Source organism: Caretta caretta, chromosome 9, assembly GCF_965140235.1.
Source record: "Caretta caretta isolate rCarCar2 chromosome 9, rCarCar1.hap1, whole genome shotgun sequence".
NCBI lineage: Eukaryota > Metazoa > Chordata > Testudines > Cheloniidae > Caretta > Caretta caretta.
In genome coordinates, this window is record NC_134214.1 from 89,966,202 (window position 1) to 89,979,851 (window position 13,650).

The 13,650-nt window shown below is 42.8% G+C and overlaps 1 protein-coding gene across 1 annotated transcript; it reads right to left on the bottom strand.

Moving 5' to 3' along the window:
- Positions 1-386: 386 nt before the first annotated feature.
- UBE2A (ubiquitin conjugating enzyme E2 A) lies at positions 387-12,076 on the bottom strand. Its single transcript, XM_048865048.2, has 6 exons — positions 11,826-12,076; positions 11,414-11,494; positions 10,774-10,799; positions 4,211-4,300; positions 2,516-2,604; positions 387-1,801 (listed from the first exon to the last, which is right to left on the bottom strand). The coding sequence occupies exons 1-6, from the start codon at positions 11,867-11,869 to the stop codon at positions 1,673-1,675; spliced, it is 459 nt and encodes a 152-aa protein (XP_048721005.1). The 5' UTR covers positions 11,870-12,076; the 3' UTR covers positions 387-1,672.
- Between the last annotated feature and the right edge of the window lie 1,574 nt (positions 12,077-13,650).

A 13,650-nucleotide genomic window follows, 5' to 3' on the forward strand; every position in this document is an offset into this window, starting at 1 on the left:
AAGTGTAAGTAATGATGCCACTCTGACCTAATCTTCTAGCTTGTGTAATCAAGTATGCAAAATTTGAACAGGTCTGCAAGATGAGGTCACTATAGCCTGTTTGTGAACAGATAGGCCTGGATAACTTTTTTTATCCAGAGAAGTTGGCCCAATTAGAGCTATTGCATGACCCTCCCCCATGCCAACAACAGCACAAACACAAATGGTTACTTTTCAAGTACTATTTGAATTATGGTGCATGAACCACAGATGTACACTTAGCTTAACTAAATGATTAGCCCTTTGAACAGTGAAACAGCATCTACCTCCAGGGATCCAAACTAATAAATGTTAGCTTCTACTACCCTGGTCAAATAGATCTCTTGCCTCTTTATACAATAAGGATATAAGGTTACACTTTTATTTACAAGTTTTGAAAAATGTACAGTTTCTTACATGGGTTACTTATGCAAAGTTATACTTTCAACAGACCAATGTGCACATGAGTTATGGGGACAGTGGACAACACAGTTATAGGTCTCATCTCACACTGCTGTTTAAAAAAAGTACTGCCTCCAAAATATACAAACTTGCAAAAGATTGTAAATTCAAACTCATACCTTTTCAAACAGGGAAAGATATTTTCATTGAATTGGGTGGAAACTAATAAGCATGTAGCTGTTGCGCACACATGCACCTCACCAGTAATTTACAAAGAGCAGGAACTGCACAGCCTCAAGTGCCCCATCTTACAATTCTTAATTCACTTTCCACACCAGAGTTGCATTCTGGCAATGTTTTAACTATTACAGTTAGATAGAGGGAATCAAGTGCTAATGAATGTGATCCCACCTCTGAAGCTTTGTTTTTTCCTACCTCAATTTTTTAACTCAAAATAGTAAAGTTAGCAAGATTTTGAACTTAAGTACAACAGCTCAACATGGGTATGTCCAGTCAGTACCTCACTGAGAGGACTAAAGTAACCTATTTCATCAATATCCTCATAGGCATATCCTTTAAAACCCATTTTTGTAAATTAAAAGGAGGTACTTTGCATGTCACCTTAAGTACCATAACAGTAATCATACCTTAAGTGCAGAAGCAGCCAGTATCCTCCATTTTCACTATCTGATTAGTTGGACTGCCATCAATCAGTTATGTTTTGTATTTCTAAACAGTTGACAACCCAATAAGACCAGGGAAAAGAAAAAAGTTAATTCTTCCTGCAGTACTTACAAATGCAGTGGGGTCTAAAACCAACAGTCGAGGTAAGTGACCAGCCTGGACAGATCAGCACTCTAGTAATATCAGTTAAAAAAATGTATATACGTATATAAACATCCCTTTTATCAAGCTACACATAAGCATCACTGTGTATAACACAATTACAATTAAAAGCTTAGTGTACACTACAGAAATGCACAATACTGCCCTAAGACTGGAGAAGGGGGACCACAGAAAAATGAATTCAGCATCAGTAATTCTTTTGCAAGTAACCCAAGTACAGTACATTTGACTTCAAAATGGGTGCTTTCTGATGTCCAAGGAAGGGAAGCTTCAGCAAGGGAGAGTGGCAACAGCACAACAGCTAGTTTGCGTTCAAAGTAAATGCAATGATGCTAGGAGGAAGATGACTCAGACACTTCATATATATTTTCCTCATCACCAGAGTGTTCATTTGCATCATCCAGGGTCAACAATCACGCCAACTCTGTTCTACTATTGCAGAAACCCGTTTTTCATATTCCCGCTTATTCTCTTGGTATAGTTGAGCTGCCTGACTGTTTGCTGGACTGTTGGGATTCGGCTCATCCAACAGAGACTTAAAAAAACAAAAAAAAATCCTGTCAGTTTCATAGGTATAACACTTAAACTTATTTCCAGTAATTAGTTCAAAAAAGTGTGTCACATGGTCAAGCGGTGTAACCACAAGATATTGCAGTGTATTCTGGGTTATTTGCTATTATCACAGATACTAAACCCTCATCTTTCACATGAGAAGTTTGAAATATGTAACCAGTGTTCTGTTACCATAACAATATTCCCATTATAGGTTCTAAAGGCTAAAAGATTTCTCTCCTGGTTTTACGTTCCCCAGTTAAATCAAAATAACCAAGGACATAGTATAAGACCTGATTAACATAACTTTGTCATTGGGTACTTAACTCTCCCCACCTGCCCTCTACCAAAAAACTCCCTGTAATTGATTAGAATCATTAGCAGGGGTAATCAATTATTGTAGGTCAAGGTCCAGACTCAGGGAAAAAACAACAATACTGATAATAAGTAAATAAAAAAGATGTCTGTCCATTCAAAAGCATCTGGTGGTCCAGATTTGGCCAATGCTCTGCCTATTGCCTACCCCTGCATTACAATGTTTAAGTCCATTGCTTGTTCTTAAGGTAAACAAAGCAGAATGGTGGTAATTTGTGGTGGAAACTTGCTCAGAACTAGATTTTTGTCATTAACTGAGATGTGTCATAGCAACTTTACATGCAAGTATAGGATTACAATAAATACTGGAAAGTCATTTTACCTGTATGGATGTTAAGATGGAGGACACATCATAGGTTGGACTCCAACGATTCTGAAGAATATCCAGACATATACTACCATCTGCGTAGACTAGAGGAGGGGTTAAAAAGAATGGTTGTATAACAATGTAAGATGTGATAAGATTGAGGATAGGGTTAAAAAAAAAACAAACACAGAAGTGCCACACCAAATTTTTGCCAACATTACTCAATCTTCAGAAGCCTAAATAATGAAACTCATTAACTTGTTCTAATGTATGTCACAAGCCTTAAAAGTTGATGAAATTTAACAGAAAAATGACCCCGATCTCTTGGAAAAAAAAAGTCAGACTTTGTTGCTAAGGAGAGTTACCTAGAAATTAAGTAATGTTTTTAGACTGCTTATTTAAAATAAAAGCACACACACCCAACTTGCTCCCTTGTGACCTCACAGTTAAGGGCTATGAAGAGGTCTCTATCATGCTACTTCAAGCAAGGATTAAGTAGCAGAAACAAGTTTACTTTGAAGAAACAACTGTTTTCATGCAGGTGACTATAGTAACTAAACAAGGAACAGAAGCAAGAAATTGTTTAAGGTGGTCTTTCCACTCACTAATTTAAGGAACCCTCTCCCCCAATTAATAGTGCATTTGATCCATACCTGGTTAGCAACTAAACATGAAAGTTCTATGGCAGTTCTATTTTTATTCAGGTCCCAGCAAATGTTTAATGAAAAGCCTTTGGAATTAAGAGAGTTATGCAGGCCACAATGCCATATTGTTAGTCAACAGCTACAGCTGGAAGCAAGCATAGTATCCAAGATTAAGGAATGCAATCTGACATTGAATTGAAATATCCACTCCTGAAGGCAGCCACCGAAACAGAGAAAACAATCTAGCTAGCTTTGATTGTACAAGCCACATTTCTGAATGCAGTGAGTATGAGCGAGACACTCTGTAAGAACACTGCAGCTGATATTATAAACCACCATGGTACTGAAGCATAGACAGAGCTGTTGAGAGATGCAGGTTTCACAGAAAAGGTCAAATTCAGCTTAAACGTGACGAATGTAAACTTTAAGAGTACTGTTATACCTGTAAATGTCAACATGTATTTACAAAGATTATTTTGCATGAGGCCACATAAGGACAAAGAGGATCCCACTTGAGTTTTTTTTTTTTTTTTTTAAAAGGGAACTCTATGTAGCAAAGTCATAAAATGGAATGCTGTAACCTCAAGCGTTTGTGTTTTTAAAACAAGGACAACGTTCACGCAAGATTCCACTCTTTCTGGTTAACTGAATTAACGAGACTTTGTGTAAATGAACATGATTTCTTTCCCTCCCCACCTCTCAGTGTGGAAGGCCTCTTTGTCCTCTGACCCAGAGGAATTCTCTGAGCAAACAAACAGATGTTTAGCCAGAAATAAAGTAGCCAAATAAAATGGGAGCCTAAGGGATTCACATAACACTGCTCCATAAGAGTTGTGAATCAAAGGAGTTCTCCCCCTGCCCTAGAGTCTGAGTGCTACTTGAGCAATGTCCAATCCCTGCTCCCTCCTGTATCAGACTGAGAGCTAGTTCACTTGTTACATAAAAACAAAGATGTTTATAAAAAGATTACACTGTCTAATCAGCAAGCATTTTTTTTACTCTAACTTTTATTGTGCTGTAATAAGCCACAAACCACAGAATGATTACATCTTATATGGGTACTTACCATTTGGATGAAACATTTTAGAGACAAATCTAACAGTAGGTGGCTTATTTGGATATTCTTCTGTGAATTCTATTGTAAGTTTGAAAGTTCCTGGAGTTGAAAGAGAAAATTATAAATAACTTTGTTCAAGGACATCCATATGCTTCACAAGGGATGGGCAAGTATCCTCCATTTATAGATGGAGCATAGAGAGGTCCAGTGCATTATCCTAACGTCACACACAAAGTTGGAAATAGAATTCAAGCTGTTCAGCTCCACCATTCCTCTGCTCTAAATCCTAGACAATGCCTCATATTTTGAGCAGCCTCTCCAAATAAAAGAATAATATTCACCATTCTCTTATGCAGAACTGTCCTACTCAGACTATTCAGAAATTTTAGATGAGGAAGTCAGTCTGTCCTCAGTATCCTGCCAAAGATCTCGTTCTCTTTAGAATAACTCTTAAACATCCAGAAGCATAGAAAATAGTCGTTCTGCAAGTCCAGAATATTGCTCTTCCCTGCAAAGCAGATTCCTAATGTTCCATTCCCAACAATACATAACTGGACTTATTTGTTTTGAAGTTTGATGCTTGTAATAGTATTTTTAAGAGATCACATTTCTAGGAGCCTAATGCACGTGACTTCCCTTGTACATCAAGTTGTGTGGAACCTTTCTGCAACATTGTCCATTTGCTGAATCCATGATAATCTGCCTTGAGGACCCAATACAAAGAAGTTTTGGAGGATCAATTATCTGCCAGCCATTTGGTGCAATCAGAGCAACTCTGTATGGCTTGAGACTACCAAAACTTGTGCCCCTTAAGAAACGTTAACATGAGACAAGAATTGAGATGGTTAAATCCTTTGAGCCCAACAACCTTAAGGTAGCTTCTGCTGATACAGGCTATTTTTGTCCTTCTCCTAAAGCTATGAGGATGTGGGGAAACAAGTCAGTCAACTTAGCTGCAGACAAGCAGAGTCCCACATATTGTGAGTGCTAGCAAAAATTCAAATAGGAGTGAGTGAATGATGAACTCTAGAAACACCCATCACTTGGAAGTGAATACACTGAACCTTTTTACAGTACTATCCTCGAGCCACCAAATAAAAAAAGCCAGACATTTTGTAGTATACACAAAGAGGTTAAACAGCCACAAAACAACATATGAAGCTAAAAAATATCCTCTTTACAACTGAAGTCTCCTGTAACTGAGATATATCCTTGTACCATCTATCAGTGTCAGGTTAGCATATACAACCAGTTGCCATGATTAAGGGAAACACTGCAGTTTTACTTTTCTTGTAGTGCACCTTCTTCCCAGACCAGTGACAGCTTAGTTTAGAGCTAAAAAAAAAAAATCAGATATCTTGAATATAAGAATTCATGTCTCTACACTGAGTATACGTTAATACTAGTTATTGTTAATATTAATTGTACGCATTTAAATGGTATTTGTTAAGTGGAAAGAGTGGTTTTAGCCAAACATTAGCTGTTCTAGAAATCTTCAAGCCTTCCCTAGTGGAAAGCATCAAGGGACAGCCAAGGAGTACTTTTATTTGTCAGCTCCTTTCCCTTCTGTCGAAGGTCAGCAGGACTAGCATGGTAGGATGCCTGTAGTTTGTTCAGCAACAGCTGAACAAACAGCAACTCCAGAACAGCAGTAATAATTGTATTTCTAATATGCAGATGGCAAGTGCACAGAAACCTGAAAGCCTTCAAATGCAGTGATGGAGAGTCTAATTTCCTAATACTGCACTTTCAGTACACAAGCTGGCTATAAAAAGGAAGCATCATGATGATTCCAATGCCATTTATGAAGACACTGAAGCTCAGATAATGTTAATATGATATGCCTGTTTATATTGTATTATGTATTTTTAATTTATGGAATTACATATACATTTTTACAATTACTGGGAATCTAGTCTGTACTACACAAAATTAGGGAGGCGGGTAAGAGATCAACTTGGAAATGGATGCGCCATTAGGGAATCAATTTCAACATAACCCTGTATAGATGTATTGCTCATGCTACGTAAGGAAAGGAATTAAGTCTTATTTGTGTCCACAAGCAGAAGATAGACCTTGTTAAATGGCAACATCAACACACAATGCTTTTTAGTGGAGTTCCATTCCTCATGCTCTTGGATTTGAGGTTTAGGAAGGCAAATCAAGCTGGATTGCCAGACTTTACCACAAGCAATGCTTCTTACAGACAGTTTGGGCAGCAAACAGATCACAAAGTGGATAAGCATCTGGCTGAAAACTGAGCACAAGCTACCACAAATGGTGTGCCTATGACAAACATCAAGGGGTTCTCAAAATACATCTGTAAGACATGACTAGAATTATTCTAGAACAGTGGCTAGAATGTTAAGAGGAGAGAGTGGAGAAGCCAATCAGCCAAGAACAAACAATATCAAACCCCATTTTAAACAGATCCTACTGCCAGGCTGTTGAGGAAAAAAGGCACCCTGATGTCCTGCTTAACATAGTGAGTTTAGTTACTCAAACAGCCCTGTTGTAAGTCAAAATGCATTTATTCAGTTATTGTGGGCCTCAGTGCACTCATTTATCCATGGTTCTACTTGAAAAGATTTTCACAGCCTCTCACAGAAGTCTCATTGTTTGGCCTCACTAAAGACACATTACCACTCCGAAGTTTTAATGAATCAAACTGCAAGTCACTCATATTTAAAGGCTACATGAACTAAATAAGCGTGGTTTTGCAGACCATACGCAATAATAAGGGGAAAGAAAAAAAATTTGTAAGTAACTCATGCAACAGTCTTATAAACATATGGTAAGGCAGATGCATTGTCTTCTTTCAAGGGCCAACAACTTAATCTTCTGAGGTAAGCAATGGATGGTGCATTACCTAGGATGAGACTACTTTGACATGACTTCCAAGTTCAGGGTTGCTAAGTCAGCCACAATAATGAGCAGTGCAGACCACCACTAAAACATGGTTTTCGTATTAGAAGTATTACCTCACATGGCAACGGAACAAAAAACTGGATGGACCTATAAGGTTCAGTGCACCTCACGTAAGCCACCAAGGACCTTTGAAGTTGGGCATCCAGAGAAGGGCCTCAGAGGTACACAAACACAGAAAGGATGCAGGCAGAACAGATCCCATAAATGGAACTCTCACCATGTTGGATGAGATCTGAGATTCTCATAGCACCAATTTAATCCATCATGTACCAAATTCTACAGTTAGTCACTAAACCCCAAATCTCTTACTCTGCCAGCTAACACTGTCACCGGGAAGTGATTGCCACGAAAAAATCGTGGGCTTACAAATAGTGAGTGACCCAAAAGAAATGCATCATCTTGGTCGCAGCCACATTAGTCCCAGACACTCAGGTTTTTTTAATATGGGATTTAAAAATACCAACCCCTGCATGAGCTCAGAGAAGAAGGCTGTTGAGACATGGATATACCTTTGACTAGTTCATGAATAGCTGAACAGCTGCCAGACAAACCTGAAGAGTTATTACATTACTCAGGACAGGCAAAGAAGGGAGTCAGGTACCTCTTATGTTAAGTAAACTAGTCTACAAGGGCCTGCTTTCACACTTGAAATCTTGTCAGTTTACAAATAGGCAGTCCTGGCTTCTTGAAAGTCATTTAATTGGACACCACATGCCTATAAAGCTTCCTCTAGACAGGACACAAAAATTCAGGGGGAGCAGCTTAAGTTTGAACAGAGTGAGGTGGCCTGGTTCTGAGTGATCACTCCTGGCCAGACTCAGACTGATGGTATCTGTAGTACAGTTAAGAACTGCACCCATCTGAACCAGTACAAGATGAACCATTGGTCTCTCCTTAGCATGGCCAAGATTTTTGCTGAAAGATTCCAGCACAAAGTTAAACACTTCCCTCCCTCGCAAACTGAGATGTCTCTGGCTCAAGCAGTTTTTCCCCCCTACCATTACCAGAGTCTGTAGTTTAGGTGAAAAAGAGATCCACCATTAGCGTCCCCCACTGGAGAAAGTTCTAATCTACATGTACTCCATGACCCAGAGACCAATTGTGAGAATCTATCACAAGAAGAGCCTCCTTATTGATCTCCCTTTGCTTGTCAGAAAAGGGAACAAATGTTTGTAGGTGTGGGAGTAGGCACAGTCCTGGAAACAGGAAACCCAGACCAGTGATTATAGCTTGTGCTGAGAACACAAACTATGCCCCCACTGCTTTCCCCTTATGGATAGTAAAATCCTGCTTTCACTGAAGTCAACAGCAAAACTTCCACTGACTTCAGTGGAAGTAGTATTTCACCCTGGTCTCCTGTGGTACTTTAATGTATTAAGCACAGCATTCTGGATAAAGCAAGTGAGAGACAGCTGTCCTCCGGGAATAATGCATTCCTAATGAGGCATCACAAGATCAACCAAGACAAAAAGGTTCAGACTGGTTTGATGCCTAAGTGTCGCCATCTGCTGCTGGTAAAAAGAGATGCTGCAATGAGCTGCCAGACCATTAACAGTCCAGTATTACTGAAGAAAGCGTTTTAGAGTCAGGTCTTACTAAGCCAGAATGGGTGTAAGAAACTAAACACCACTACGCTAACCTTAGTGAGAGGCAGAGCACAAGTTAAAGGCACCACTAAGCTACCCTAGTAGTACCTGGAGATCTCACCACCTAGAAGTGTTGGTCCTGATATGCCGTGCTGTAGGAAGTAAATATATTCTGGTCTGTCCAAGATATTAAATTTAAAAGAACTCCCATAGGCTGTGGTCGGGAAAAATTAGCAAAGATGCTGTTTCTCCTCCCTCAAGTATGAGATGGGAATCCCAGTGGGCACCAGTGCCAGAGTACCTTCCAAGGAACAATCCAGCAGGCACCAAGACTATATGCTCTGCTAAAGCTCCCAGAGTGCTTGGATATCAGCATGACACTTAAAAGCACACACAGTGAATGAGCACCAGTCCCAAGTAATACCAGAACCCATTCAGCCCCAGGTCTAGATCGAAGCACAATACCAATACTGAAAGCCACAGGTGACATTAACATGCTAATACTTCCAAAAAGCTGTTCTACCACCTTCAACATACCAGTTGGAGTACTGATGTCAGAAGTCCTTAGTAACTAAACTTCTCAGTTACCCTAACACTGAGCCATAGACATAGGAGAAGGAGACTCCAATGTTTCAATCTGCAGGAGATACAGAGGAGACACACCCCCAGGTATTAACCCATTCCAGTAAAGGCAGTGCACCAAGAACCTGGGCCTCTGAGCAGTTCTGGTAACATTAGCGTATCAAGGCCAAGGAGACAAAAGGGAGTATCTTGCCTTATACAGTTTCATAAATTGAGAGGAAATACCTAGCACCAAGCACTTCAGAAAAAAAAAAGGATACCCAGGCTCCAGACTAAGGCACAATATAAGCTGGAGCTGCATTAATTAGAACTGAGGCAGCTCCTGTGATGAGCTTCTTGACAGATCAAGGATGAAAATGAAGCGGCTGAAATACTCTTGGGTTTTGAGGTACTGGAAGTTAAAGCATGCTCAGTAAGGTAAAGCATCAACTCAGCCTGCAAGGTGTCCTCAGAGGGTCAGAAGCATTAAGAGCTAGAGTTTGCCATAGGCTTTCAGCATGAGAACCAAGAATAATTAGAGTCTTGCACTGATGGTACTTTTATAGAGTGTTTCACCATTTTCAGTTCATTTGCTTTGAATATTTGACAGCATTTCATGTCTAGTGAATTTCCACTATGTGTGCTGCTCTTTCATACAGCATCAGTGAAGTGAAAACATTTTTAGAGAAAATAAAGCCAAAGAAATTGGCATAGGATCTTAGGAGTAGGTGCAAATAATAAACTTACCTTTAACTCTATAAACTGACTAAATTTCAAGTTGGTGTCCTTTTAAGTTGACTAAAGCAAGGAAATTTAAAGTGAAGGGCAGAGTAGCCATTTATTAAGAGAGCCTAGCTTTTGCATATCATGGGATTTTAAAGATCACTTCCTGTATTAAAGGTACTGTGATAGACGATCCAGTGAAACATTGTCCTGACATAGGAAAATTCAAACTTGTGTAACACTCTAGAAGCTTAGAATGACATCCAATATGCACCCTTTTCTGTTGCACACAAATACCTAGGTTGACCATTTACATTTCAAGCATGAAAATCACTTGAAAAAAATAACCCAGGGTTATGATAGAAATGCCAAGAGATTCTAAAAGTGCTTTAACTAGACAAAGGACAAAACACAGCTGACGACTGCAAGCTGATCTGCATTTGTTTTTGTGCAGTGAGATAGTAACCAGATTCTAAATTTACAAAAAAGTTAACACTTTTTTGGAAAAGGGAAGGAGGGAATGTTCCAAGGGTCAGGGATGAAACTAAACTAAATATCAAAGTTCTGCTCTCGAATTTGCTAGGTGAATCTCAACTAATGGTATGTTCTCCTGACCTGTACAGAATTCTCATGAGGAGAGCACAATATCTCGTCTAAACCTGTTGCAAGGACCCAGGAGAGTAACATTTTAAGATTATGTGAAGCTTTCTCAGTTTAATTCTTTACACACAAACAGATAAGAACAGACAAGGAGAGGATTTTAACTGTACTTACCATCTTCAAAAGGGGTCCCCTCAGGCCTGGAAAATAAATAAAAACAGCTATTACACCATACACCCTTTTGGTCCCTCCCCACCACAGAAACAGGCTTTAAAGTTTTTCACAGACTTACACAAAAATGCCCCAGTTGGTGCCCTGCTTCTAAATCTGTAAGGGGGGGTGGGGGGGAAGGGATGATATGCATGGGTGCAAGGTTTTTCAATCCTAGGGAGAGAAGTGGACCTGGACCCTCCTAATTTGTATTCCCAAAGAGTTCATAGCCCAGAATGGGGGAGGGGGCACGTGTGTAGGACGAGGCCCCCCTTTTCTTAAGGCTATTGGGGAGTGTATCAAAGGCCCCAACGTAACATTCACAAAGTGGAGGGCGCTCCTCTAGGTAACAGATCCCATGGCTATGCACGGAGGCTGCCCTGACATTCGCACGGCGCAAAACCCCCTTTTGGCGGCCACCGCCCGGCACGGGCCAGGGCTATGGGGAAAATCTGGGAAAGCTGTCGGGCATGCGGGCCCCGTCTCCCCGACGCTGGCTCGGCCCCACCCACCCCCGTTTCCTCCCCGAGTGTGCGAGTCTCTCCTACACCGGCTCGACCCCCCTTCCCCCGCCCCGCCCCGCCCCGCCCGGCTCCGGCCTCACCCGAAGATGACCGCGTTCCACACCATGATGTTGTTCTCGGAAGGGGCCCCGCTCACCCCGGCCGGGGGATCCTCCTGCAACCTGCGGGGCAGAGACACAGACCACCCATGGGACACCCCGTCACTGACCCCGCCCACGGCCCCCCCTCCCTCCGTCAGCGTAGCCCTCCCCTCCGCGAAGGGCGCAAGTAGCGCAGCTAGCGAGTAACTCCCCTCCCCCTCCCCGGTGAGCTGCGCAAGTACCGTAACCCAGCGGGTACCTCCACTGTCATGAGCAAACCGCGTAACCCGCACCCAGACAGCGTGGCCCTGCGTTACGCAATCAGCGTAGCGCTCCCTATTCCGCCGCCATGTTAGGCTACCCCCTCCTTTCCCGGTAGAGGCGCGGGCCCCTTAGCCAGCGGGCTCGTTACCTCTTGAAGTCCCGCATAAGGCGCCTCCGGGCCGGAGTTGACATGGCGGGCTCAGGATTATAAATCACTCATACACGAGCCCGAAGAGGGAGATAGGGACGAGGCGCCCACGGCAACAGCGGCTAGGTCCGACTGAGGCGGCGGGGGCTGGCGACAAGCGAAACCGGCCTCTACCACTGTGCCAGGGACACGGGGGAGGCTTGGGCGGCAGCTACTACTGCTTCCTGCGTCTGCGCCTGCTGCCGGGCGATACCACTGCGGCGGAAGGGGAAGGAGGCGGATGCAGCTGAGCTAAATCAGACTCTACCACCACGGGCGGCGGAGAGGTGGGAGCGGGGCGGTGTCTAAGGAACCAGGGGGCTGTACCACTGACGCGGAGGCGGGGGAGCAGGAAGTGCTGACGCGGAGGGGGGAAATCTCCTTCCCCGTCTCTGTCAGCTCGGTGCTGTGTGAGGCTTCCCCACGCCGGATCCTCCCCTGGACTCCGCATGTGGGGGTGGGGGGAGAAACCGGGCGGAGGCGCTCTGACTGCTGGGCGGGGAACAGGGCAGCGGGGCCATTTGCTTATGGGGGGACGAAGCCCAGGGGGATTTCCACTTGCCGGAGGGGCGGGGGCGGGGCAGAAACACCGCTTAGGGATCCTAATTTGATTAGGGGGAAATCTTAACACACTTATGGGGATAACAAGAAAGGGGGCAAGGGGCACGGCCTGGTCATTAGGAGCAAGGAGGGGTCGTAGCTGGTTTCTAGAGCGGGCGGGGCTTCCTATCTTTGTGAAGTACCACAATGCATCTAAAGCCGCCCTACCTCGTGGGTGGGGGTGAGTGCTAAATACCACTCCCGGGTGGCCCCGCTACGAACCCCAGGCGCTGGTTACTCGACTAAATGCCAACCTTGGCCGGATCAGAGAGGCAATCATTGTATAGACTGAGTGTTCGCCGCCTTTTGCTCCGTTTGTGTGTGTCTGGTAAGCATGTGTCTTAAGAGAATCTGATCCTTATGCATAACAACATATTCTAGAAAAAAGAAAAGGAGGACTTGTGGCACCTTAGAGACTAACCAATTTGTCTGAGCATGAGCTTTCGTGAGCTACAGCTCACTTCATCGGCTGCGTACTGTGGAAACTGCAGAAGACATTATATACACAGAGACCATGAAACAATACCTCCTCCCACCCCACTCTCCTGCTGGTAATAGCTTATCTAAAGTGATCACTCTCCTTACAATGTGTATGATAATCAAGTTGGGCCATTTCCAGCACAAATCTAGGTTTTCTCACCCTCCCCCCGCCCCCACAAACTCACTCTCCTGCTGGTAATAGCACATCCAAAGTGACCACTCTCTATACAATGTGTATGATAATCAAGGTGGGCCATTTCCAGTACAAATCCAGGTTTTCTCACCCCCCCCCCTTTTTCCAAAAACCACACACACAAACTCACTCTCCTGCTGGTAATAGCTTATCCAAAGTGACCACTCTCCTTACAAGGTGCCACAAGTACTCCTTTTCTTTTTGCGAATACAGACTAACACGGCTGTTACTCTGAAACATATTCTAGGAGTCACTAAACGATTTTCTGTTTGTATAATGATTTGCCTGTCTCATTATTCCCCGTATTTCCTTATACTCCACCTTAAAAATCAGTTACCCAGTGGGGCAGTCATTTTACTCTTGCTATGGAGTTGAGTTGCTGTAAATAAATCACACTAATTGATTCAAAGTAGCTGTGCAGTAGTGCTGAACAGCTGAAAGGAAAGCACATGCTAGTAGAGATGTTCTTGGGAACATATTGCCCCCTTTGTATGTGAGGTGAGGTTGTTTTCT

What these genes read in the sequence shown, in the direction of transcription:
- UBE2A (XM_048865048.2), bottom strand. Translation starts at nt 11,869, where the DNA reads ATGTCAACTCCGGCCCGGAGGCGCCTTATGCGGGACTTCAAGAG. An exon ending in GGGGACCCCTTTTGAAGATG is followed by an intron (nt 4,301 to 10,773) that starts GTAAGTACAGTT and finishes TTTCAACTCCAG; the next exon opens with GAACTTTCAAACTTACAATA. An exon ending in TAAAATGTTTCATCCAAATG is followed by an intron (nt 2,605 to 4,210) that starts GTAAGTACCCAT and finishes CCCCTCCTCTAG; the next exon opens with TCTACGCAGATGGTAGTATA.